Below are 27,739 nucleotides of genomic sequence, written 5' to 3' on the forward strand. Positions count from 1 at the left end.
GTTCTAACTCCGGAAAAAAATTTCCGGATTTAGGATTTCTTTTTTTTTTTTTTTTTGCTAAATCCGGAATATTTTTTTCCGGATTTAGGATTTTTTTTTTTTAGGAAATTTTCTTTTCCGAAATTTTTTTTTTCAGTTTTTATTTATAATTTATTTATTTTTTGTATTGAAGTATTACAAATATTTAATATATTTTTAAAAAAATAGATGGAATACTATATAATTTGATTTATTCGAAAGACTGCTACAAATAATCCGGATCAACATTTTTCATGCCGGATTTTTAATGACCGTAAGAAAAATTAATATTATATAATATATGTATATGTATATGTATAAGTGTATATAATATTTCATATGTATATGTATATGTATATATAATATAATATATGTATATGTATATATAATATAATATATGTATATGTATATATAATATAATATATATGAAAATGAAGATATAAAATATGAGGTATGATGAGGTATAAAAAATATGAGGTATTGAACCCTCGTTTAGTGCCTCAAAAATTCAGTTTAAGTTTTTGTTCAACGGTAGGCATTCAACGATCGGTATTTTCAAAGTTTTCAAAGTCCAAACAGATCGTTGAATACCCTTGTTTGATTATGTTTAATTTTCTAAAATTTATATATTTTTAAGTTTTTGTTCAACGGTAGGCATTCAACGATCTGTTTGGACTTTGAAAACTTTGAAAATACCGATCGTTGAATGCTTACCGTTGAACGAAAACTTAAACTGAATTTTTGAGGTGGGCTACGGTGAGTTGCGGAGTAAAACGCGTTTCTACTTCACGCCGTATTTTTATTTTGAAAGTCCAAACGACCGATCCGAACCGTTAGATGTTTAATCCATATTGAAATGTGCTTGGAGACCAAATTTTATATTTTTTGGAATTCTTTTACTATTTATTAAGCATTTTTGAAAATTGCTGTTTTGCTGTGAACAGTAAAATTTTCTGGACCATCAGATCAGCGACTTTCAAAATTGCTTAGTAAATAGTAAAAAAATTCCAAAAAATATAAAATTTGGTCTCCAATCACATTTTAATATGGAGAACAAGGTGAACGGTTCGGATCGACATTATTGAAATTTAAAATCGCAAAACATGAGCGTGAAGTAAAATAGTCGCTTTACTTCGCAACTCACCGTAGCCCACCTCTATATTATATTATATATACATATATATACATATATTATATTATATATACATATACATATACATATACATATACATATATTATATTATATATACATATACATATACATAGAGATAGGCTAATATCAAAACGTTTGCACCAACCCCTCCCGTGCAACCAAGTCATTTTCCGATTTGCAAAGTCCAAACGACCGATCCGAACCGTTAGATGTTTAATCCATATTGAAATGTGCTTGGAGACCAAATTTTACATTTTTTGGAATTTTTTTTCTATTTATTAAGATGGTTTGAAAATCGCTGTTTTTATTAAAATTCTGCACCACTGGAAAACAGCGATTTCAAACCATCTTAATAAATAGCAAAAAAATTCCAAAAAATGTAAAATTTGGTCTCCAAGCACATTTCAATATGGATTAAACATCTAACGGTTCGGATCGGTCGTTTGGACTTTGCAAATCGGAAAATGACTTGGTTGCACGGGAGGGGTTGGTGCAAACGTTTTGATATTAGCCTATCTCCATATACATATATTATATTATATTAATTTTTTTTACGGCCGTAAAAAATACGGCATGAAAAATGTTGATCCGGATTATTTGTAGCAGTCTTTCGAATAAATCAAATTATATAGTATTCCATCTATATTTTAAAAAATATATTAAATATTTGTAATACTTCAATACAAAAAATAAATAAATTATAAATAAAAACTGAAAAAAAAAATTTCCTAAAAAAAAATCCTAAATCCGGAAAAAAATTATTCCGGATTTAGCAAAAAAAAAAAAAAAAAAAATCCTAAATCCGGAAAAAAAATTTCCGGAGTTAGAACCGAGTTTCCGGAAATTTTTTTTCCGGATTTAGAGTTTAATTCCGGAAAATTTTTTTCCGGAATGGGTAGATTTCGAAAAAAACCAACCGATTCGGATATTTTTTTTAATTTAATATAAAATTTGGATATTAATAAAAAATTCGGCAATGTTTAGATAGAAAAGCAAAACCATTGCGAGAAGAAATACACTTGAAAGATTACAATGACTGAAATGCACTCTTCATATAATGATACGAGGATGATCACAGTATCATAATAACAGCAGAAATTATTAATAATAATAGATGATGATTCAAATGCCTCATTGATTAATTTCATGCCTCAATTCTATCCTACATGTTTATTTATGATTTTAAAGTTCAAATAGAATATATGAACCGCTCAACATGATATCCACATTAAATATACTTAGAAACCAAATTTTATATCTAGAAAAAATTTACTATTTTTTAAAATAGATACAAAATCACTTTTTTTTTCAAAAAATTGTGAACCATCTAAAATAGTGATTTTGAATCTATCTTAAAAAATAATAAAAAAATCCAAAAAATATAAAGTTAGTCTCCATACACATTTTAATGTGTACATCACGTTGAACAGTTTAGATCAGTGTTGTAAATAACGGTATGTGGTCTTCGGACGAACATGGTATCGCTAAACGATTAATCGGAAATATTCGGGAATAATCATAAATAATCGGCCAATTAGTCGGGAAAATCTGTGACGGATTGATCACTGCCAACGACTAATCGGCCGATTAATCGGCTTAAACAGACATTTTTTACAACACTGATTCAGATCATCTATTTAGACTTTGAAACCATAAATAAAGATATATAATATGATTGGAGCATGAAAACAATAAGACATTTGAATACTCCTCCTCGTAATAATAATAATAATAATAATAATAATAATAATAATAATAATAATAATAATTAAACACAACGATAGGAAATATTTTGTCATACACATAAAACAACAATGAGAATAAACATGATAAAGTACAAAAATAAGAGAAAATCATTCTAATGATATTCTATTTATACCTCTCTCGTTTTGACTTTACACGTGCACGGACCCGTGTCGTCCTTCTGCCGTATCCAAGACCGTACCGACACGGACTAGCCGAACCGAGTTCGTCTCCCGCAGCATGTTTTCATAAATTCGCCAGCGGCACCTCAGCCTCTGATTACGTATCCTGCTGAATTTGAAATGTGATTGCCATTCCTAATCAAACGCATCCCACCGAGATCCCATCAGAGCCGTCAGATCACAGACACTGTATAAGATTATGATAAATCGCAGGACATGTTACCCTCGAAATTTTCCCGTAGCGCCACGAAACAATTGGCGGGAACAATTCCCAATCTACCCGCCCCCTCCAGTTTCATTTCAACGGCTTAGATATACATCGAGACTCTCCAGATCCCATCGCACCAATATCAAAGCAACCCTCTACGATTTATTTCCTTTCTCTTCGCCGGTCTCATTACTCACGAAGTCACGAGTGAAGCCCAAGCGAAGGTCGAAAGCGCGAAAGGAAGAGGAGGCAAGAGAGGTTTCTGCTGATAGATCTGAGAAATCGCAAGATCGGTGTCTTCTGATTTCAGCTCCAGTTGATTTCGTTGTTACATCGGAAGGTTTCCCCCCTATCTTAATCTTGTTTTATTTTATTTTTCTCTTTCATTTAATGTCTCTTTCAGATTTCTGAGTTCCTTGCTTTCGTTCAAGTTTGAGTAAAGCATACTCAACTAAAATCGAACAAATTCTTGTTTTCTTAGGCTAATTTTCTTTATTTTATTTCCTGAATTTCAGGTACACATCCCTAGGCTAAGCGGCGAACATAAATTGAACAGTATATTTTGTTCAAAGAGTGTGAAAAAAACAGCGTCTTAATTTTTTTTGTTTACAACAAAAATGGAAGATCCGATGGTTATTGATACCCCCACTGAAAAGGCGCCTCAGAAGCAACTAAAGAGAAAGAGACAATCTATTAGCTTAGACCTCTTAAATAACAAGGAAGCGCTCCAATTGGAATATCAGCAAGAAATCGAGGGCTTATTTGAATTCTACAAAGAGGTTTCGGGTTGGTCAGTAAATCTTGATAACCCAGTCAATACAAATACACTAATGGCTGGTTTGTTGGAGGAGAGAGCTGTTTCCTTCTCTAAATTAGCTGGAGAGATTTATGAGAAGGTGAAAGAGAAAGAAGGAATGAGTTTGGCATCGGTGAAAACTTCTGTACTTTTTCTCGGGCAGAGAGTTTTGTATGGTATTTCTAAAGCAGATGCTGATGTATTAGAGGATGAATCTGATACCTGCCTATGGTGCTGGGAGGTAAGAAAAAATAAAATAAAACAAATTGTATTATTAATATGCCTTTAGTTAATTAGTTTTGTCACTATCACTCAAAGCTATCAAGTTGCACCTCATTATTTGTTGCGATTAAGAGAATACAAAAAGGTTGAAGTGTAATTTATCTACAACCCCAAGTCCCAAAGATTTACTCTGTGTGTATAGTTAATGAAAAGATGATTATGTAATCCTTTATTTTGCATTATCAGACAAGGGACTTGAAGTTGTTTCCTCCAAGTGTACGTGGAGTATTAAGTACACGGCGTATGGCAAGGAAAAAAATTCACGAGAGGATATCTGCTCTTACTGGTAATCTCTTTACCTAGCAGTAATTGCTCTTTATTGGATAAAATTTACACCTCTTCCTTGAGATTTGGAATGCCTAAATTATATAAATGATGTGTTAATGCTAAATTCAATGTGAATAGATTATTTCATAAGTAGCTATGAAATATCAAAATATCATGCAGAAGTGTAATATACTTCTACATCAAATTATTGAAAATATATCTTGTACTTGAACTCTTATAATGTCCTTAGTATGGGCAAACTACTGTGCCTTGGTCTTGATGTGTGAAAAGTGAAAAGGGTTATTTGGGCATCTTTTATATAAATGGTAATTATTTTCATGTTTTGTAATTATATGCAATGTTTTTCCTTTTATCTAATGTCTTGCACAAATTTTGTTTTTGTTTTTGTTTATTAGCAAATTTGTCTGCACTGGAGAAGTCAGAGGACATCAATGATCAAGTTAAAGCTTTATCAAATCTTAACAAAGTATTAAACTTGTCGGGAATTCGTTCATTGGTAGAGAAGTTGAAAGAAAAGAACACTTCTGAAATGTATGCATTGTAGCCTTCTCTTTCTAATTTTTCTTTCCTTTAAATGAATCAAATCACTTTATGTAATACATGAATCTTGGCAGGGATGCTAAAGAGGCCAAATTGAAAGCAAAGGAGCTGATAAAGGAAATGGAGAAAGATAAAAGGAATGCTGAGAAAGAAAAGAAGAAAATGGATCTTCAGATTCAGAAAGAAAAGATAAAGAGTGTAAGATTTTAGTTAATTCTCTGATTAAAGTTGAAGATTATCGCAATTTCACTAGTATTATGTATTACATTCATATTTGGTTTTGGATATGGTTTCAACTCCTTTAATGTATGCAATTTCGCATGCTATATTTAAATTTACACTTATATACTCATATTGTAACCTACTAGTATGCTGTGAATCAACTTCTGATAAAAATCCAATGGTATTGGCGTGATATAAGCATATTTTGCAAAGTTTATTTAAAAAAGGAAACAGAATTACAGCTAATTATAAAAACAGGCATACATGGACCAAATCATCTATGTATTGTTGTGCCTGAGATGCTAATTGAATATTATGATTAAAACCAGATTCAAATTCAGTTTATTATGTCCCTTGGTAGGTTATCCTTCAAATTTATATGCTTCTACTACTTGAAAACTCTTTTTTTTTTTATAAAATTGTAGGAAAAGGAACAGAAGAGAATGCAAGAAGAGGCTGAGAAAGAAGCAAAACGTCGTGAGAAAGAGGAATCTGAGATGAAAAAGCTGTTGAAAAAGCAACAAGAAGATGCTGAAAAAGAACAAAAGAGACGTGAGAAGGAAGAAGCCGAGTTGAAGAAGCAAATTTTAATGAAAAAGCAAGCTAGTATGATGGAACGGTTTCTAAGCAAGAGTAAAAAGGACAATAAGACGGAACATTCAGAGAATGGTTTATTAAAGGAAGAGAGGGATGATACCACTAAAGGGGAGGCAGTTATTGGTGCTGTTACATTTTCTATGGATAGTGCCTTTTCTAAAGGAGAGGATCTCTCTTTGGATGAGATGTGGAGGTTAGTTTTGTCTTTCTTCTATGGTTTTCAAATCACGCCTACTTTAGTCAGATGTAGAAGGTATATTCATAACATTTTATAATGTCCTAAAATTTATGCTCAAATTAAAGATACAAATTCCTTCAACCTGAAGAAATAAAAGTTTGAATACTAACCGACGGTCATACTTGGAAAATGCTGCCCATCTCTACCAAACCTAATTTTTTGATATTTTAAATATTTAGGTCACATGTTACTGGATGGAAAAAACTAATGTCGAATAGCAAATTGAGCCGATGGGGTTTTAGGCGCAAGCCCAAGACAAATGTGGTAAAAAAACTGAAGTTACTTGGACGCGAGATTTCGGAGGGCACGGCATATACAAAAACTGATACAAGTGATCTGGGTCAAGAGCATAATTATGATAAAATTCTGGATGAAATGAAAGTGTCAATTTCTGAAGTAGCTCGTCAGAGTTGTCATGTGCCAGCTATCCATATAGTGAAGAAGAAACTTTTACAGTTTGATAAGAGTCATAGACCAGCATATTATGGCACTTGGAGCAGAAAGAGGTAATGTCTTTTTTAACCTTCTGTTTATTTACTAATATAACCAATGACCTTCCATTATTTTGAATAAGCATATGGAAGTACTTTTGTTTTATTAATAAAAATTGTCGAACTTAATATTTTCCTAATTTAATTAATGTACTCTTGTCATTCCAGTTTGGTGATTAGGCCAAGACACCCTTTCAAGATGGATCCAGACTTGGATTATGAGGTGGATAGCGATGAGGAATGGGAAGAGGTCAATATATAGTGAACTGAAAGATTTTTTATATATTATCTGGAGTGTGGCTATGGTACTATGCATAGCGTGGATTGGTCCGTACTACGGATCAGTATTTTTGTTTCCAAAGTGTAAATAGTCGATCTAAACCATTCAATAGTCGATCTTTATATGATAGCGTACTTGCTGAGTATATTTTACATTTTTTAGAATTTTGTTACTATTTTTTTTAGATAGGTAGAAAATCACTACTTTTGAATGCTCTAGAATTTTTAGATCAAGTGATTTCTACCTATTTAAATAAATGTAAAAAAATATGAACTTTGATCTACAGGTACATTTTCATATGGAGATCATGTTGAACGGTTCAGATCGATTGTTTAAAAAATACGAACTTTGATTTCTACCTATCTAAAGATATTGATCCATTGTACAGACCAATCCGTGCTATGCATAGTACCGTAACCTCACTCCTATTATCTGTTATTTTTTGATGGAGTAATTAATTTGTAGCTTTCTCTTTATTTAGGAGGATCCCGGCGAGAGTCTATCAGACTGTGAGAAGGATAAGGAAGAGGAATTAGAGGAAGAAACTCCAAAGGCCGAAGAAGAAGAAGAGAGTGAGGATAGCTTTGTAGTACCTGATGGTTATCTCTCAGAAGATGAGGTAGATTATTGTTCTTAAAGCAAGTATATATATTTTTTGTTTAATATATTGAATTTGGCAATGATTCTGATACCTGGAATATCTCTCATCTTCTAGATTATTGTTCTTAAAGCAAGTATATATATTTTTTTTGTTTAATATATTGAATTTGGCAATGATTCTGATACCTGGAATTCAACTATGCCATTGATTTATTTTTTAAAATATTATAGAGTAAGGACTTTATGAATTTTTCTGAAGGACTCTTGCATTGATATTAGGTTTCAATTTATTAAGTGAGACTAGATTTTTTTTTTATTATTTTTATTAATTTTCGAAAATTCCTAACTTATTTTATTTTTATTTTCATTGTTATTAAAGTTATTGATTTTCGGTCTTTAGTGTGTGTCATGCTGGCTTGTGATTTCTTAAAAAGAGTCTTGATGCTTTTAATCTTTTGATCTCAACCAAATTTGATCTATATATGTGGATCCATCTTTGTTGCTTTTTCAAAGGGTTAGCGTTCTATTTTTTATTAGCCGAGTTCATTTCTACCTGAGTATGAAGGGTTTAATTGAAATAATAGGACCTCCTTGCGCTGCTAGGTATAGCTTCTAAGAAAGCCGAGCAAACGGTTATTTTGGTGTTTTATGAATTGAACTCTATAAGTTGATTTCCTTTTTACATAAAGACCCTCAAACAAACTTCAGATGTTTTATCACTAGATTTCTGCTCATTTAGGGTTATTTCAGAAAAATGCTTAGTTGAGTGTACTGCACAAATCCAATACTAACTATCTCGATGATTTACTTACAGGGAATTGAATCCAGTTGTCAATCAACCAAAGAAGAAACCACCGACTCAAACACCAAACCAGACTCCCAAACTGAAGAATTAAAGGCCTTTTTTAAACAACAAAGGGTGCTTCAAAACCTAACCGAACAAGCCTTGAAGAAGAGTCAACCTCTCATAATTTCCAACCTAAATCACGAGAAATTAAATCTTTTGAACCAAGAAGGTTTGACTGGGATAGACAAATTAGAACAGGTTTGCATGCAAGCACTTTGCATGCGGTTCTGGCCCGGTGGTGCTGCAATTGATTTGCCTGCAACTCAAGTTACAGCAGTTGAGGATTGGGTGGTTTCTGAGTTACATGGAAAGAGTGTTGGTGCCCCTTCAGCTTCTCAGGTGGCAACTGTCTCAGATTCTGACATGCCTGAATTTGTAAGTCTTCTTATTCGTATATGACCTAAAGAATAAGAAAAAATATTTTAAATTTCATAACCCCCCTCATAAATAAGTGTGTATCCTCTGAGATATCTCAAATTTTCATTTTATCTAAAGCCGGGCCAAAATAAATGCAGGGGGCAGTATTATTGTGCTTTGAGATTTGTGCATAAAGTATTTAAACGTTCCAGATTTTCCACAGGTCAACTCAAAGTTTGAGATATCTCAGGGAATGCCATTTCCTCATAAATAGGGACTGTTTTTGCCCAATTAATTCCTTTAAATGTACCAACATTCTGTCTGATTTCTCACTTGTTATGTGGTTAATTTGTGAGGTGTAGTTTAGGTAGTATTAGAATAGAGGAAAAGGACAAAGGATCCATTTTATTTTGTCTATATTTGGTATTACAGTATTTTTCTAGGGTGCATTGTAAAGTGCCTGATGATTTTTTACTATCTCATGGACACAAGATAAAATATATTTAATTTTTTTGTTTTTATAGATTCGGCTGATCCAATCCTGCCCCCATGGGTTGAACAAAGTGGTTGATGTATTGCAACAAAAATTCACAAGCATTTCCAAGACACAACTGAGAAACAAAGTGCGTGAAACTTCGAAGTTTGTCGATAATCATTGGCAGGTAATAAATTGATTAAAGGTATTCCTTTACATATTCATACACTGACACACATGCAGTATTTTCACTCTTTTGGAGCCACCGGCTAAGTTTTTCTTTGAAAATTGCTTTTATAGGTTAAAAAGGAGATCTTAGATGCCCTTGGATTACCTGCTACTACTACTCCAGGTATCTTGATTATACATCTATACTGTATTTTATTGACCGCATAAAGATTTACAGGTGTTAAATAAGTAGAAATACCACTATCGGCTGGGGTGGAAGTAGGCATAGGGGAAGGGGTGATAAGGACCCCTATAAATTGAAATTTTGCATTTTTTTTTTTGGGTTAATTTTCTGTATACCCTCAAAAACTCTTTCCGTTGGCTATTTACCCTTACACTTTATTATATCTAATATACCCCTTAACTTTGTTTATCCTTTTCTAGTTACCTATATTATCCATACTTGAATATTGTCAGAATTTATTTTTTCCCATTTTATCCTTGCTCTTTCTCTTGATCTCTTTTATTAGATTCACCTAAATGGAAATCCAATCTGTTGTAGCACGTAGCACCTAGTCAAAAATATCCTGAGCTGATTTTTTTATTTCTCCTTTGACCTAGAGAGTTGTAGCAATACAGTTTATCCTTCAAATATACCAAATCCCCAATTTGAAATTGTCTCTCAGTTCTTCCCAAATAAGAATAATGCTTGATTATTTTCTGGGAATTGGTCTGGTTCTTAGAATGTACCAGTACCGGTAGAAGCAATTGTACTTTCTTTTCCGAAATTTCCATACATTTGAATTTCTTAGCACAATATTTTGGATTTTGATTTACTCATCTGTCATAAACAATTTTATCTAAGAAACCCTATTTAACTGAACTAAGATTCGTATGGTGTACTGTGTAGAGCGTTACATATCCTTAGAAATAATTTTTTGTGCAACCTTTCATTCTTTCTGTCCTGCACGAAGTTTAAATTAGTCAACCTTCAAATTCAGAATCCAACTAACCTCCATATCTTTATAAACAATAGGTATCCTACTCTCTCTCTCTCTCCTTTCCTCGTCTAAAACATAGTATTGTTTTCTCTATTTATTTGTGAGCAAAAGATAAAAATCAGCTCCTATCTGCTTCTAGTCTGTTCTCCAATGATAATTAAAAGCAAACTCTACTTCGTTCTTACATTGCTCTTTCTAGTCCTCTTGGCCCATCAATGCATTGCAAGATTGCTCAAAGAGACAAAAGAGGAGGTATAAAATGGAGGTGCATGTGCTTTGTCCAAGTGATTTAGATCAGTTTTGAACAGATGTGCTAAGAATAGACTAGTTTTGAACAGGTGTGATGGAGAAATTAAATACAGAAGGGCTATAATTGGAAATATAAAATTTAAAGTTTGTGAATTAACTTGTAAGGATAAATAAGAAGAGTTTTTTTTTAAGGTTAATGGCTTTAAGTGCCAACTAACAATTTCATTGATAAGAAGAGTTGAGAGTAAATATAATATGTTGAAGTCTTGAAGGATAAATAAGAAATTTAGCAAGAGTTAGAGGGTACACGAGAAATTAACCCTTAATTTTTTTATTTTTGCAAAAATTATTACTAGTAGTCCCTCTCATAAAACACACACGCACACATCTTGATTTTTCTGATTTTGCCCCTGACTATCAGATATAGAACTTCTGAAAACCATTGAGGTTCAGAAAGATAATTTGTCAGAAGTTTGGTTTTTTATTGTTTTGCCCAAAAAGTACCTCTTTGATTGTTTATTTTTTATTTTGAGAAAACCTCATGTAATCTTTTTCACCTTGTGTTTTATAGAAAAAGGTGGAAAGCCGAAAGGTATAGCACTTTACTTCTCCAAGAGGTGCTTACCACCTGAAGAACATCATATCAACATCTCCGAAACATCACCCCTTTCATGTGCTAAATCCGGAGTCATACGTGGCCAACCCGATGGCCAAAAATCTGAGCCCCAACAGTGTGTGCCTCAATCTCAGCCCTCGATCTGATTTCACTTGTAACACTTTTGTTGTTCTCTTTGAAAATAGTTATGTTGTTCACTTGTTGTGTCTTTAGTTTGAGGGGATGTATATAGGGGGGCGTTCCAGTGTTGTCAATTTTTGGTTATGCCTTTGATGAAGATATCAAACAAAGGTGAGGTTATCCAAGGGGATTTGATAGTATTACACTATTACCTATGTTCCTTTTGTCTTAGAACTCATGTTGGATTCAACTTCATAAGCATGACTAGATAGGTGCTTTTGAAATGCATTTTTTTTTCCTTGTGCATGAACATTGCGTCAGAAGCAGGTTTTTATATGTATGCACTTGCTATCTACCTTTCTTAGTTAGAAATAAACGCCGTCTATTAAATACAGAAAGGGAAAAGTATTGGTTATACTTTAAAATTGTTAAAATCTCTTCTTTAACCTTTAAAAGTCTTTTTTTTTAATTGTCGAAAAAGGAAACTTTTAACATAAGCGTGTCCTACATTTACACGCATCTAAATAAATATATGAATTGTTATGCGAAAACGATGTAAAAACACCACTACTTTGAGAAAGAATTGAAGGTCACTCCAGCGATTAAGTGTGAAAACGTTAATTAACTTGAAACAAGAGTTGGCAAAACAAAATTGTAAAATTGAAGTTATATACAAATTGGATTCGATCGAGTTACCTCATATATATGTGCATATAAACATTACTTTTTGTTCCCGCAAACCGTGTATGCAAACCGCATATATACAAATTGGATTCTTTTTTCTTTTCTTTTTTCCAAACCGTGTATGCTAATATTTCATTTGCTTCTCGTAAGTACTACTTTTCTTTTGTTCCTCCTATTACATACAATCTTTCAATTGTGATCTATCAATTCTCTTTTACCTACATAATTTTACTACAAAGTTTGTTGATTTAGTTTTAATATCTCCATACATATTTGTCAAACTTCAGAAAGTCGCAAGTGTCACTTCTGATGCAAAAAAAAATTAAGAAATATATTTCTATTTTTTATGTTTTTCTAAAGAATTTCTAAAATATACTTGTAATTTTACAAAAAAATATAAAATTATACTTCACTATAAATTTTTGCACTTACAGTAAGTTTCATTATATTTTTTATTATTTCTTTCTTCCATAGTTACAAGGTTTTATTTTCCTTGTCCAAACTATGGAAATGCAGAGGCATACTTCATACATACTTGCATTGCTAGGAGAGTTTTGGGTGTCTTAATTAGTATTAATAAATAATTTAAAATTAAATTAATTCCCATTGTTTCACATGTTTTGGTGTAAAATACAAAAGGACTGGTTTTTGACATTGGTTTGTGTTTGACACTTTTTTTTTTCCCCTGGACCATGTCTACTGACTTAACTTTACGCAAACATTCATCTAATTTTATATTAAAAGGATACTTAGTTGTTACTTTATTGAATAATTTATGATTTAGTAGATGAGCTAGTTCAGGAATTACGCCATCAAGTCCAACCTTACATTGCAAACATTGTGCTCGCTCTTTCAAGAGAGAGATTTGAATTGTTTCTATTTTTTTGTATTTATTGTTTCTTCATTTTTAATTTTTTTTAATAATAAATTTTTTGAAATGTATATGTCAAATAAAATCTCGTTAGATGTGATATGTATTATTTTTCTATATACACGTAAAATTATCATTTTTTGGTTTGTACTATATGAATTAATAAGTTGATAAATTAACGTTAAAAAATTATTCACACCAATATATTTTGACAAGTTCTTAGATTGAGGGATCACCAGCGGATCGAATCGGATGGCCATGGAACGATTTGCAGCTATGTGTGCCGTTGGATTCATGATCATATTGCGCTCTTTATGAAGATTTGAATTCTACTTAATTGATTCATTGCGATTCAGATTTATTTACAGCATGTCTCTCTAATCTCTAATGAGCAGGGTTTAAATTCTTCATTGGTTTTGTGTCTCATCATACTTCAACATCATTGTTTCTATTTTCAAAGTTTAAACAGTCAATCGGAACCACTCAATGTAATTTTCATATTAAAATGTGCTTGGATACAAAATTTTATATTTTTTTTAAAAAAATTTGTTATTTTTTAAGATAGGTACAAAATCACTGTTTTTAGAATATTTAGGACCATTCAAAAATAGTGATTTTGTATCTCTCTAAACCATTAGTAGAAAAAAATCTAAAAATTCTAAAATTTGTTATTTAAGCACATTTTAGTATGACGACCATGTTGAACGGTTGAGATCGATTATATAAACTTAAAAAATAGAGATAATTATGTTGGAGTATAATCAGGTACAAAACTAATGAGACATTTTAACCCTACTCTAATATAATTTAGCTGTTGTAACTAGATAAATACTCGTATGTTAAATTATTTTCTTCACATGTTCATTTTTGGTAATGATTTAGTAAGAAACATCTTTATTTTGTACTTATAATTTCTGGTCATGAGAATCTAGTACTCATATATATCCTTGGTGAATATTCGTTGTGAATTAATTGATTTATGTTTAATTACAAAAAAATTGAGGTTTAAATTTAGGGAGATGATATGAGTACCCGCACTCTCATCCCTCCATTATCCCTCCAATTTTATTTGTTCAATCTCGTCCACATTTCTCATGATCTATAAGGAATTTTGCGAATCTAAAATCACGAACGTCTTCTACACAATTTTATCTTTCAAATGAGATCCATGATGACATACTTTCGAGCTCGTCATCACACAAGTATTTATACCTCGTCATTTAAGTATTTATACATAGTATTTTTCACATATGACACTGCTGATATTTAAAAGTATTAATATCAAGTATTACAAGTATTTATATCTATGCACTGAAGTATTTATACCTATGTGGTCAACTATTTTTGTTAGAGAAAGGTTGACGCAGTGACGATTAGGGAAATGTGATGCGGAGATGCGGGGTCCACGATTGGGGATAAATACTTACAAGTATAGGTATAAATACTTGTACGATGCGGTATAAATACTTGCACAACGAGGTATAAATACTTGTGTGACGATGAATCCGAAAGTACGTCATCATGGATCTCATTTGAAAGATAAAATTGCGTAGAATACATTCGTGGTTTTAGATTCACAAAATTCCTCATAGAACGTGAGAAATGTGGAAGATATTGAAAAAAAAAATCCACCTCTAAAAACGTGTATGATTCTTCTCCCCATGTAGTTTGAGTGGTCTCTCCATATAGTTATACATGCAAGTATTAATATCTTAATTTGCAAGCATTAATTTATTATCTTCCAAGTATTTATACTAGTGTTTTGAATAAATTTAATTAAATTAGTTAGTTAAGTTAGTTTATGGGAAGTTAAAATATGTTTAAGAGATGGGGGTGTAATGCGGGTACTGGAGTGTGGGGATTGAAATAATTATTCTTAAATTTAATACGGTTGTATGAGTTCTAAACCAATAAATTTTTTATCACCTTGTTTTTTTTTTTCTTTGGACCTAAATCCTTCTACCATTATTCCCCTATAATTTCTCTTTCTTTGCCAACTGGATCTAAGAAAAGAAAAAAAAAATGGGCATGAAATGAAGCAGTTATTTTTCTCTGCTCATCTTTTGAGCTTAAATTAGTCTTTAGATTCACTATAAAATGAAGGCAATTGAACTAATTCAAAATGTGGTAGAGAAATAAATAAAGCTACTGTCTCTCTGCTTTTGATTTGCACTTTCAACAGTTCCTGCTGCTCTAATGGCTTCTTCCTCTTTGAAAAGATGGTTGAGGACTTGAGGCCAGAGGTAATCTATTTCTATTTTCTATATATAATTTATTTAAATTAGTGCTAGCAAAAAAGATCGCAGTTCGTGATTCGATTGAGTTCGATTCAATTAAATCGTTCGATTGAAGTTCGTTCTGAAACAAATCAAACCAGCTCAATTCGAAATTGGTCTGAATCAGTCTGAAACCTCCAACTCTTTCAATTCTTCTCTGATTCGCCTCAATTCGAACTATTAACAAATCAAATTTAATTAGTTCGAATCACACTGAATTGAATTCGAACTCTTTTAGTTCAAAATTCTGCTTCAATTTCGAACCAGCTCAGTTTAAAATTGATTCGAACTAAAACTCGTATTGGATTAAGTTCGGTTCGATTTGTTTGCAGGCGACGGTAGTTCAAATATCTTTATTATTATTCGTGTCTTCATTGTATATATTGTATATGCCTGAATCAAAAGCAATTTTTGTTTTTATATAATTAATGTTTCATTCCCTTATTATTATTTTTTTCTTATAATATGAAGGTGTACCCGCTCTTTGCGTCGGTTGGTGTTGCAGTTGGTATTTGTGGAATGCAATTAGCCAGGAATATTACGGGCAATCCTGACGTCAGGTAAAATTTAGTTAAGAGTTAATTTAAATTAATTATAAACTAATGATTTTTTGTGTAGATTTGAGTGCACGGAATGGCTAAACTTTTTACCTTTTATATTAATTATAAATTATGTAGAATTCTTACACAAACTACATATTATTATTTTTAATAAGGGAAAAAATTAGTATTTTATAAATTGAAAGTCAGGAAATATGGTGAATTTGTGAGTTTTTGAAACGTAGAAGGGTAAAATATGATATTATGTATTGGCAAATGCTTCTGTGCATACAAGGATCTATTTGTAAAATGAATATATTTTTATTTTCAAAGTTCAAACAGTCGATCGGAACCGTTCAACTTGTTCTCCATATTAATATGTGCTTGGAGACCAAATTTTACATTTTTCTGAATTTTTTTACTATTTATTAAGATGGGTACAAAATTCAATGGTCTGAATTTGATATTTTTTGTACTCATCTTAATAAATAGTAAAAAAATTCAGAAAAATGTAAAATTTGGTCTCCAAGCACATATTAATATGGAGAACAAGATGAACGGTTCGGATCGACTGTTTGAACTTTGAAAATAAAAATATGTTCATTTTATAAATAGGTCCTTGTATGCACAGAAGCATCACTCGTATGTATTTTAGAGAGGGCAATATGTAATTTGGAGTTTTTTAGGGGTATACATGAAATTCCTCCTTTTATCATAAAATGAAGTAATTCTTTATGCTGAAATTATGTTGCATTGATTATTGAGTTAGGCTAATATGACACTAGTGTTATATCAAACTAAATAACACCACATCTTAAACTCTTAGATCTGCTTTAAGATTCGTACTATCCGCTTTTACTGTTCAAACACTTCATTTTGTACGAATCTTAAAGCAGATCTAAGGGTTTAAGATGTGGTATTATTTAGTTTGATATACACTAATGTCATATTAGCCTAACTCTTGATTATTTTCTAACTCAGGTTACATGTTTTTGTAGTAGTTTATTGCTATAGGCCATAGGGAGTCAATTACTATCTCCTAAAAAATTCAAAACAATACAAATAACTCAATTTCCAATTATTGTAGGGTTACCAAAGAAAAAAGAGCAGCAGGTGTACTAGAAAATTTTGCGGAGGGGCAGAAATACAAAGAACATGGTGTAAGGAAATATGTGTGCACCAAAAAGCCTGAGATCATGCCATCTGTGAACCACTTCTTCTCAAAACCAGTGTAGAATGTCTCAAATATTGTTATTTTATTTTTTGAAAAATTTGAAGCAAGTTCCTGTTTCTTGCTCCAAATTAAGATAATAATAGTAACCCTAGTCAAGCTCTAAAATATAATAAAAGAGAAGAAAAAACTAGACTCTACCTTTGGTAATTTAGAGCTTTGTATTTATCGATTTGAAGTGGTGCATGTATATTATTTTTTTGTATCATGTTTGTGCTAATTATTCATAATTAATGAAGATTTATAAATTTCTCATGTTACAATTTTGCTTACTTTTATTTTTTTCAAAGACTGTTCTCACTAAAAACAAATTATGGATCTTGATTTTTGAACTTATTAATTCATATAAAAAAAATTGAATAGTGATTATTTTTGTGTGCATGTAGAGAAAAAAAAATACATATCACATCTGATAATTTTATTTTACCATATAATATAAAAAAATGTTATTAGAAAATTAAAAGTAAATATATGATGGATGGAAGCAAAAGAAATGAAAACATTTGAATTATTTTCTTGAATTACTGATGCAAAACTTTAACAACTCAGGGGCACTTGATGGATTAAAAAAAAAAGATTAAAGAAAAGAATATAGTACATTTTGGCATGTACTTTATATGCAATTAGGATATCTAAGATATATTTACTTTTGGAAAGGGTATCCAATATTTTCCTTTATTTGTGCATATCACCCACTTTATTAGTGAATATACAATTCCAAAACAATTATCACTGTTGCTACTTTTGCACACTACAAAAACTTTGCCCAAAATGCGCTACACGGAGGGATGGCAATGGGCCAAGCCCACGGGTATTTTGCCAAGCCCAGTCCTGGCCTGCCCGTTAAAAATCAATGTCCTGCCTGCCTGGCCCAAACTAGCGGGCTTAAAAATTTAGGCCCGACCTGCCCATGGGCCTTTCCTCCAGGCCCAGGCCTGCCCGTGCCTGCCTGTCTGTGCCCATGGGCTGCCTTACCCGGCCCGTGCCTGCCTTATCCATTGCTGCCTTTAAACTATTTTTAGGACTAATACAAAATTCACCGCTATTCAGTATCTAAATTAATAGTGGAAACTGAAAAACCCGAAATTACTTGACCAAATTAGGAACTGATAATAATAGTAGAAACTGAAAAACCCCTATGTGTCATTTTCATGGAAAATTGACTCTAATACAATTTAATATAACAATTGTAAACAGCCCAAATGAATGAATTTGCTACCACACATCAAGAAAAAACGAACAGCATTGCAAAGTTCTGATAAATATCATAAATTAAAAACTTTTAAGTATTGTCAGAAAATGATAAAAATTTCGGGTTCATTAGGTAACTCAAAATTTGCTCTGAATTGGAATGTACGAAATCCCTTTAAATTTCCTTGATAAAGTAGATCAGATAGTCTGATTTTGACATATAAATTCACAAATTCAAAAGTTACAAAAAATAAAATCAATTTTACTCCTGATATACCAAGAAAAAAAGATGAAAAACCTAAACCAACTAAAAGTTCAAATTTACCGTTCTCCTCTAACCTGATAGAAGAATGACGAGATCGATTTTGAGGGCGTGACTGGTGGCGTCGTGGCGGAGGACTAGTGGCACCGTGGCGGTCCTGGCGGAGGACTGGTGGCTGAAAGAGAGGGAGAACCGGAGAATGAAGTGAGAGAGACGGAGAGAGTGACAGAGAGAGATGGAGTGAAGGAGATGGATCAGCGGCGATGTGGAGGAGACGGATCTGTGGTGGAGGAGGAGGCGCGGCGGTGATGTGGTGGCGGAGTGAGTCCAGAGAGAAGAAGAGAGATGAGCGCCTTAGCGGCTCAGTGGAAGAATAGAGAAGAGAGGAGAGGGACAGAGAGCGGGAGAAAAGAGAGAGCGACTCAGTGGCTGGAAGAAAAACCCTAAATCCAATTTCGTTGTATTAAAATATAAGCCCAACGGGCTGTCTGTGGGCTTAGAGTTAAGCCCAGGCCTGGCCTGGCCTGTCTTTAGGCCCGGCCTTACCTGGCCCATCACAGTGCCGGGCCGACCAAGTAAAGGGCGGGCCGGGCGGATATTAGCAGGCCTCCGGGCCAATCGGGCTTTTTTGCCATCCCTAGCTACACCAATACATAAAATCTACCATTAGTTCGTCGGCCCATGGGCCTTGACATAAAAATACAACATTTCTATCTGGAATTTTACAGTCTTACCCTAAAAAGATCCTTAATTTTGTTTGATATCCTTTAAAACAAACTTTTATTTACCAACCCCAAGAATTCCAGCAAATACTTTTAAAAGAATAGTTGTAACTACCAATTTTTTTTGTACATAGCATAAGAAAATAATTTAAATCCATATCACCTAATCATTTAAATCTTATTTTATACCACAAATGCTGAATTATTCAGTATTTTTAGTTGCTCAAAAATGCTAAATAATTCATGAGATTTGGAGAGATTTGATGGGGTGTGTTTAGGGCTGGCAAAAAAATTTGTAGTTCGTGATTCGATTCGGGTTTGATTCGAGATTCGATTCGAAATGGGTTCAAATTGAAACGAACCAAATCAGGTTTGGTTCAAAATTAATTCAAACCAAACTCAAACTTAGCCTGGTTCGATCGAAATGGGTTTGCAAATTTTTATGGTTCGAATCTTATAATAACATCGGGCGTTCATCTACCTGATAAAATTAAAATCCAAGATAGAGAGTCATAATTTAACTTAGCCGACGCTCCCTCGCTCTCAAATCTCAATAATCTAGTTCTCTCTCCGCCTCTCCCTAACTCACTCTCCATCTCGCTCTAAAACCTAGCCCACGCTCTCGGTGACTGGCTGTTTTTCCGGCCGTCACTCCTCTCTCCGGCCTAGATGGCTGTCTCTCCTCTCTCTTCGGCCGTCTTTCCTCTGCCTTCTCTACCTTTCAGATTCTCACTTCATTAGATGGTCCGATTGAGGATTTGATCGGGTGAGCACTTGAGGTACGATTACTTGTTTTACTGCATATTTCAGTTCTTGTACTTAATCCTCTTTTTACGATTATTTGTTGTGATGTATTTTTTCATGAATAATTTTTCAACTTAAAAATACTCATTTCATACCGGTAAAAGAAAGTCATGTGAATTTTGTCTCGCAAGAAAAAATTAATGTATAAACTACCAGTATAACTAAGCCTACTAAAAAATAATTTAGTTCGTGATTTGATTTGAGTTCGATTCGAAAAATGTGTAGTTCGCAATTAATTCGATTCGAAATGAATCAAACCATGTTCGGTTCAAATCTTATTCAAACCAAACTCAAACCTAGGGTAAGTTCGATTCGGTTCGATTCGTTGCCACCCCTAGCTGTGTAGTGTGTGTGTATATATTATTTAATGTTATGAATAAAAGAATCGATTGTAGATTTTAGCTGGGTGTGCCTAGTTTGATTTCAACATATTAAATATATAAGAAATGTTTTGGTTAGCCAAAAACACTAATAAATCATTATAACATAATCTCCGTTGTTAGTTTATATCTGTTCTTTGACCAAAGATAGTATTTGTATTAGTTGACCTTGTATGACGGAGTTTCGTTAATTTGTTATTAGATTTATTGTTATTATCAAACCTCTAAAATATATTTGTAGAAGCTATGCAACATCGTTGGAGAATATTCTTTATAAACAAATACAAAATATTTATGGCCACTCCAGCAAAAGGACACGCGTTCTGCATTTTCTTTTTCAACTCTGCTTACATGGGAATTCATATCACCTGAGTTAACCTAAATTTTGAGTTAAGATGCAGACCGTCCAATCTATTTCAGCACGCATATTAAAGAGGCCCGTGCATTGCACCTCGGATTGATTGACCCGGATTCTGATCGAACGGTCCTGATTAAAAGTCATTTTTGGGGTAAAGAGCTTTGCAGAGTAGTTTGGGCTTCTTGCAGCGCACGGACTATAGAATTAAAACAGCGCTGTATATGCTTTTTGCACTGTACAAAGTTAAAGTTAATCTGTTAAAGTATCTACCGCAAAATTTAAGTTACTTCAGAGGGTCCGGATCGCTTATATGGGTCCACGAAGACCAGGTCTATACAAAAGACGCCTCTCGAGAAATAGAGTCTCTCTCTCTCTCTTCTTCGGTTCAGACAGTGTCTCTTTCTTCATCGACTCCTCTTAAGCGACTCAACAAATCTTCTCTTTCTCCTCCTCCGATTCTAAAGCAAAGCTTCAATCGATCAAAGGTACTAAAAAAACATACCCTTTTCTTCCCTTATTAGAGCAAATTCGTGTTCTTTATTCTATCTATTTTGTTTTTTCGTGATTTTTTTGACTTTTCTACACCTTTGACTTTACTAACCTGCCTCCTTTTCTGTTCTTCCTTACCTAATCTTCCCTAAATGATGTTGTTTTTTCTGGTTGTGAACCAGAGACCTGACCGATGTTTGTCGTAGATTTGGATTGTTAGTTCTTAGAAAAGAGGTCGGATTTAATAAAATTCATTGTTCATAGAATTCGAAACCTCTAGAACGCCGTAATTTAGTTTTAGTTGAAAATTTTAGATACTAGTACTGTGAGGTCTATGTGACAAAAAATCGAATTAACAAGGGTTTCTATGAGGAAGTTTGCTATGTTGGTAGGTTGAAATTAGGTTAAAAGTGGATATCTATCTGAGCATTTCTTATTGTGTTAACTTTGGTGCTATTTTGCAATCTATCTATTATTATCTCTTATTTATTTATTTATTTATTTTAATTTCAGCCATTGTTCTAATCCATATTTAGGGCTGTTGAAGCATTTCAATTCCAACTTACAAAATTGGTGCAAAGAAGGGAGCAATTAGCCTTGTTTTTCTATATAGAATGAACTAATTTGGGAATCACTACCGACAACTGCAATTATGGCTCTCAATCAACTACCCAATCAAAAAATTCTATCGAATGAGCTCAGATTACTAGTCTGACGACCGTGGCACACTTACGAGGCAATTTGGCCGTATATTAATAAATATAAAGGTTCAAATTTCCCCTTTTGGTAAAAATTAAACAAGGATGATAAAGCAATTTTTGAGGTTCCCTAAGAAGAACTCCAAATCTGGGGAAAAAGACTCAACTTTGCCGAGTTCTTCTTCTAATTTGAGAAGCACCGATCGGGCACAAAGCACCTCAGTGCCTTCTTCCTTCTCCAACCCCTATTCTGATAGGAATCCCCAAATTGCACCCGGTTCAAGAGTCAATGGCGGATCCGCTTCTCCTCCCTTTGAAGCCTTACCGAGTTTCAAGGATGTGCCAAGCTCAGAAAAACAAAATTTGTTTTTAAAAAAGCTGAATCTCTGTTGTGTCATTTTTGATTTCACTGACCCAACCAAGCATTTGAAAGAGAAGGAAATAAAGAGGCAAACTTTGCTCGAATTGGTCGATTATGTCACCTCAGCCAACAGCAAATTTCCCGAGATTGTAATGCAAGAGATCGCCAAAATGGTGTCTGTAAACATATTTAGATCTGCTACTACTACCCCAAGAGAAAACAGGGTGCTAGAGGCATTTGATTTAGAAGAGGAAGAACCCATTATGGACCCTGCCTGGTCCCACCTGCAGATTGTCTATGAATTGTTCCTCCGTTTCGTACAGTCGTCAGAGACTGATGCAAAATTGGCAAAACGGTACGTAGACACCAGTTTTGTTCTTAAATTACTCGATCTCTTTGACTCAGAAGACCCGAGAGAGAGAGAGTATTTGAAAATGATCCTGCACCGGGTTTATGGGAAGTTCATGGTACACCGGCCATTTATCAGAAAAGCGATCAATAACATATTTTACCAGTTCATTTATGAGACCGAGAAGCATAGCGGGATTGCCGAATTGTTGGAAATTCTCGGTAGTATAATAAACGGGTTTGCATTGCCTTTAAAAGAGGAGCACAAGTTATTTCTGGTAAGAGCACTGATACCACTGCATAAGCCTAAAACGATTTCAATGTACCACCAGCAGTTGAGTTATTGCATCACACAATTTGTGGAGAAGGATTGCAAATTGGCCGATACGGTTATAAGGGGGTTGTTAAAGTATTGGCCGGTGACAAATAGTGCCAAGGAGGTGATGTTTTTGGGGGAACTGGAGGAGATACTGGAGGCCACACAGCCGGCCGAATTTCAGAAATGCATGGTCCCGCTCTTTCGCCAGATTGCTAGGTGCTTGAGTAGCTCCCATTTTCAGGTATTTTCTGTGAATTTTATGCCGAAAATTTTAATTCTCTACTTGCTTTTAGTGTGTTGAGTAGTACTATTTTGCTCTAGAAGATGATATTCTCATTCATTTATAATTGTTAATGTAATTAATGTAAAGCGCTGGATAAGCCTGTGAAATATCATAGCACATTGTTTTATACTTTCCTTTAGTACAGTATTTTGAAATTTTCTAATCTTCAAAATATATTCTAAAATATACAGAAGAACCTTTATTTTATAAAGTTATTGCTGGGTTTTGATGATTTCCTTTTGTAATTCCCGTTTTCTCCTTTCATAGTTATGGGATTATGTACGCAATATTTTAAGGTTATTGGTTTCTTTTTACCTATCAAATTCTTTCTTTTATAATGGGGTGTCTGTTTGTTCCCTTTATAGGAAGGAAACTTGATTCACCAAGAATTACTTATTCTTATTTTGAAGAACCGTAAATAGGATATGATACTAAACTGAATTCACTAAAATAATATGGGAGGTTTTGCATTTAAATAAACAGAATAGACTTTGATGAAACATAAATATTTCATCCAATTTAAATGACTGTTATAGCTTCAATCAGGGGTTCGGGTTCCTATTTGTCAAAATTCAACTGGTATATAGCAATCCAACAGTTATGACTCCCCTCTCCTCCAATAAGAAAAAAGCAAAACAATTTAAGAAATAATGGTGAAACCGGTACGGATATTTAGGTATGTTTCTTAAACTAGAGGGCTTCTCTTCAATTAGAGACCTGATTCTTCAGACGTACATATTGTAAATTTGTTTTACATTCGTATATTTATCTATCTTTTCATTTCATATAGGTTGCAGAGAGAGCATTATTTCTATGGAACAACGATCACATAGAATCCCTTATAAAGCAACATTACAAGGTGCTTGTCCCCATTATCCTACCAGCACTGGAGAGGAACTCATCAAGTCATTGGAACCAGGCGGTGCAAAGCCTCTCCGTAAACGTACGCAGAATCCTACACGACCATGATCCGGATTACTTTGCAGAGTGTTCTAGAAGGTTCCAGGAGGAGAAGGATCGGGAGAAGACAACTAAGGCGAAGCAGGAGGCGAATTGGAGACGGTTAGAGGAGATTGCCTCAGCCAAGGCCACCAGTGGAGAGGCCGTGCTTGTAAGGAAAGGCGTGCTTCTCGGCGCCCCTTCTTCTTAGATTTTTAGAAGATTATTTCTTGGGTACTTCTTTTCTGTCTATCTTTGTCTCACCAGTCAATATGTTTATTGTTTGCAGTTTTTCTATATTATTTTCTTTTCTGTTTTTGTTATTATTTCTTTTGTTCCTTTTTTGGGGGGTGGGGGTGATGTTATGGATATTCTGTGGTTCAATTAAGAAATATTTAAAATGGCCATAATGTTCAGCAAATTATTCCTATTATGACATTCAGGAAAATTTAGATTTGTGTGTGTGTGGGTGGGGGGGGGGGGGGGGGGTGCTGAAATGTAAAAATGCATAATATGTGAAAATACATAATGTGTGTTCATTAGGATTTTAACCCAAGCTCTCCACAACCATTAAATGAAATTCTAACTACTAGGATACAATCACACATTTAGCATTTCATGAAGGGGGCTGAACTATATAAAAACTTTTAAGAAAAATGAAAAATAAATTAAATTCCATTATACATGATTAAATTTTTTGAAATCATGGGGTTGGCTAAGCACCCCTGGGCTATACCTAGATCCACCGCTGATGCTATTGGCCTTTCACTTAAATACATTGGTATTTTTTCAATTATGTCCTATAAGTTTTGCTTTTTACCCTGCAAATATTGACTGTTATATTACTCATGCCCCTGTGTTGTCATGGTATTGTCAACCTGACAATGTATGGTATACTACATAAAAGAACAATCAAACAGTATGTTTACTGTGTTCCCCATATATTTTTGAAGAGTGAGGCTATGGTAATATGCATATGGACTCATATTTCTTTTTTCAAAGTTTAAACAATCGATCTGTACCGTTAAACATGATCTCCATGTGAATGCACCTGAAGAACAATTATATATTTTTTAGAATTTTTTTACTATTTCTTTAGATAGGTAGAAAACCACTGCTTTTGGATGGTTCAGAATTTTCAAATCAAGTAATTTTCTACCTATTTAAAATAATAGTAAAAAAATTCTAAAAAAATGTAAAATTTGGTCTGCAAGTACATTTAAATATGAAGATCATGTTGAACAGTTCAGATCAACTGTTTGGGCTTTAAAAAACAGAGATATGAGTCCATAGCGCAGGCCATTGTATAAAATGCATTTTACGGCAGCCTCATTCTATTTTTGAATGCATCTATATTACGGTCCAGAAGTTTTTATGAGGGATTTATTCTTGGTATACCTTAAAATCTTGTCTAATTTTGTATACTTATTGGACCAAACTGCAAGGTCATCACAAGATTATACATTAGGAATGATCTGCTAGAATGCCATTTTCTACCAAAGATTGGTAATTTTTCATTTTTGACTTATTTTGCTCTTGAAACTTGGGCATTAGTTTTCGAGCAAATTATGAATAAACCTACTTCCCCTCAAGATAATTTGTTTGTTGGAAGTATAAGCATAGAATTTGAAACCCTAAGGACTTCAATTTTTGTATTTACAAACTTACGTGTTCAAACTTCAGTGTTCTTCCTTGCCGGGGTGGATCCACCATTTATGAATAGGGGTCAATTGACCCCCATTATTTGGAAAAAAAAAAAAACGTTTTTATACAATATTTTCTATATATTTGGAGTAAAATGCTATGGATACTATGAAATTTTATATGCTTGACCCCCATAGTTCGAAAGTCTAGTTCTGGCCCTGCTTCCTTCCTTGCATTTATGCCCTCTCAAATATTCCTTATGAGCAAAAACACCATTTAGTGTGTTGTATTCAGTAAATATTATTGTTTTGATTTTTCTTTCCAAAATCTACAATCTGTCAGCTTTTTTAGAAACATTTATTTATATGGAGAACATACCTTTTCTCTGTTTTCGATAGGATGGGCGGGTATCACAGTGTGTTTTCTCGTGTCTAGTTTTTGTGTGTGTGTGTGTGTGTGTGGGGGGGGGGGGGGGGGGGGACAATTTTTGTTGGAAAGTCAAACCTTATGGGTATTTTTTTTAATCGTTAGGTGATGAGATTGGAGATTGTACAGGAATTAAGATGTACATAGGAAGGTACATGGAAGGTATTGCACAAACTACAAAGATTTGAGAAGCAATTGTGGTTATTCTACAAAAGGACGAGCATGCAAGCAAATTTTGGGCAGGTGACGTACTTAATTGTGAAATTCCATGTATGCAAAGATTGGTCTGGTTTAGTGCAAATAATATAGACTGGTGGTGATATGGCTTTATCCATTGTTACCTTCCTCAGATATTTGTATAAGTACCTAACTTTATTATAAGCTGTTTTTTTGTTTGTAATGAAAACAGTGCTGGTTTTAGTGAATCAGAACTCATTTTCCGAGTGAATGTCAAATGATTTGATTGGTTGTAAGTTCGTTATTTATGTTTCAAAATATGGATCGCCTCAATAATGACAACTCTTAAATGTGTTAATCATTCTTTGGAAGTTGAAAACATTCAAAAATCAATTTTTAGGACTTCACTATGAATTGGCATGGGAAATTGGGAATGACATGAAATTGCACCAACCTGGCATGAAATTGTCCGTTTTTTTGTGAGATGAAATTTGGGGAAATGCTATGACTTGCTGGGGGGGGGGATTTAACTCCTGGCTGCCATCATTAATTCCCTCGTTTGTTTGTTTGAAAAAAGGCATATATGCCCATTCATTTACTATTTACCAGTGTTACATTGTCCTAAATTCTACTCAATCCTATCTATATCTCTTTACCTAAAGAAAAACCCATAGGCACTTTGGTCTCAGCACACACTCAAACTACTTGTACCATACCAGAAACTGGCATGAGAGTTAGAAGCTAACAGTTTCAATCTTTGTTTCACCCATTTTTCATCATCGCCTTTAAAAACACAACCCTATATCAATATATCTTTTACAGTATCAACTTGTTAGGAACAAGAATTAATTGTGACATTGGCAAGTGCCAATGCTGATTTTTTGTCAAGTTTGTACTTCATTGGAACTTGATAGAAGAATGGTAGGCACTTCCGGATGTGGTTGACATGTGCAGACAATGTGGCGAAATTCCCTCTGCTGTCAGCGAGTTCGGATCCTCTGAGGTAACTCAAATTTTGAGTTTGGATTCAGACAGTCCAATCAGAATCTGGTCGAATCCAGGCTGAGGTGGAATGCACGAGACCCTTTCAATATTTGTGCCGAAGCAGATCGGATCGGTGAAAGGAACTCGTTAGCACGCTTCTTGTGGTTGAGAGAAAAATGATGGATTCATTTGGGTTGCTTTCTTTATTGTCCTTTCATTTTATGGGTACTTAGTAAAAGAAGCACTGGTGCTAAATCAACTATTACGCGACTATTTATACAT

The 27,739-nt window shown here is 33.6% G+C and overlaps 3 protein-coding genes and 1 long non-coding RNA gene across 5 annotated transcripts; 3 read left to right on the forward strand and 1 right to left on the reverse strand.

Moving 5' to 3' along the window:
* The first annotated feature begins 3,379 nt into the window (after positions 1 to 3,379).
* FAS1 (chromatin assembly factor-1 (FASCIATA1) (FAS1)) lies at positions 3,380 to 11,777 on the forward strand. Its single transcript, XM_078314108.1, has 13 exons — positions 3,380 to 3,644; positions 3,820 to 4,341; positions 4,569 to 4,668; positions 5,066 to 5,201; positions 5,285 to 5,408; positions 5,858 to 6,222; positions 6,447 to 6,773; positions 6,927 to 7,008; positions 7,520 to 7,657; positions 8,453 to 8,860; positions 9,367 to 9,504; positions 9,618 to 9,669; positions 11,307 to 11,777. The coding sequence occupies exons 2-13, from the start codon at positions 3,922 to 3,924 to the stop codon at positions 11,495 to 11,497; spliced, it is 2,481 nt and encodes an 826-aa protein (XP_078170234.1). The 5' UTR covers positions 3,380 to 3,644; positions 3,820 to 3,921; the 3' UTR covers positions 11,498 to 11,777.
* Positions 11,778 to 15,188: 3,411 nt separating this feature from the next.
* LOC144564660 (uncharacterized) lies at positions 15,189 to 17,122 on the forward strand. Its single transcript, XM_078314265.1, has 3 exons — positions 15,189 to 15,269; positions 15,774 to 15,862; positions 16,929 to 17,122. The coding sequence occupies exons 1-3, from the start codon at positions 15,246 to 15,248 to the stop codon at positions 17,074 to 17,076; spliced, it is 261 nt and encodes an 86-aa protein (XP_078170391.1). The 5' UTR covers positions 15,189 to 15,245; the 3' UTR covers positions 17,077 to 17,122.
* Positions 17,123 to 21,149: 4,027 nt separating this feature from the next.
* LOC144564019 (serine/threonine protein phosphatase 2A 59 kDa regulatory subunit B' eta isoform-like) lies at positions 21,150 to 26,791 on the forward strand. Of its 2 annotated transcripts, none has more exons than XM_078313506.1 (4): positions 21,150 to 21,274; positions 21,815 to 23,245; positions 24,078 to 24,460; positions 26,402 to 26,791. In XM_078313506.1, exons 2-3 carry the CDS (start codon positions 22,082 to 22,084, stop codon positions 24,435 to 24,437), a joined length of 1,524 nt encoding a protein of 507 aa, XP_078169632.1. In that variant the 5' UTR covers positions 21,150 to 21,274; positions 21,815 to 22,081; the 3' UTR covers positions 24,438 to 24,460; positions 26,402 to 26,791. The 2 variants fall into 2 exon arrangements, with proteins under 2 accessions (XP_078169632.1, XP_078169633.1); XM_078313507.1 differs by having other exon boundaries at positions 21,164 to 21,274; positions 21,792 to 23,245.
* Positions 23,147 to 24,069, reverse strand: LOC144564021 (uncharacterized). The gene is made up of 2 exons (XR_013514536.1): positions 23,321 to 24,069; positions 23,147 to 23,283 (listed from the first exon to the last, which is right to left on the reverse strand). It is a non-coding gene; the product is annotated as an uncharacterized LOC144564021 (long non-coding RNA).
* Positions 26,792 to 27,739: the final 948 nt, after the last annotated feature.

Source organism: Carex rostrata, chromosome 13, assembly GCF_964058835.1.
Source record: "Carex rostrata chromosome 13, lpCarRost1.2, whole genome shotgun sequence".
Taxonomy (NCBI): Eukaryota; Viridiplantae; Streptophyta; class Magnoliopsida; order Poales; family Cyperaceae; genus Carex; species Carex rostrata.

Bases quoted from the DNA above. Each gene is read 5' to 3' on its own strand.
- FAS1 (XM_078314108.1), top strand. From the start codon at position 3,922: ATGGAAGATCCGATGGTTATTGATACCCCCACTGAAAAGGCGCCTCAG. The intron at 4,342-4,568 runs GTAAGAAAAAAT...TTGCATTATCAG, and splicing joins CCTGCCTATGGTGCTGGGAG to ACAAGGGACTTGAAGTTGTT. The intron at 6,774-6,926 runs GTAATGTCTTTT...TTGTCATTCCAG, and splicing joins GGCACTTGGAGCAGAAAGAG to TTTGGTGATTAGGCCAAGAC.
- LOC144564660 (XM_078314265.1), top strand. From the start codon at position 15,246: ATGGTTGAGGACTTGAGGCCAGAG. The intron at 15,270-15,773 runs GTAATCTATTTC...TATAATATGAAG, and splicing joins TTGAGGACTTGAGGCCAGAG to GTGTACCCGCTCTTTGCGTC. The intron at 15,863-16,928 runs GTAAAATTTAGT...CAATTATTGTAG, and splicing joins ACGGGCAATCCTGACGTCAG to GGTTACCAAAGAAAAAAGAG.
- LOC144564019 (XM_078313506.1), top strand. From the start codon at position 22,082: ATGATAAAGCAATTTTTGAGGTTCCCTAAGAAGAACTCCAAATCTGGG. The intron at 23,246-24,077 runs GTATTTTCTGTG...CATTTCATATAG, and splicing joins TGAGTAGCTCCCATTTTCAG to GTTGCAGAGAGAGCATTATT.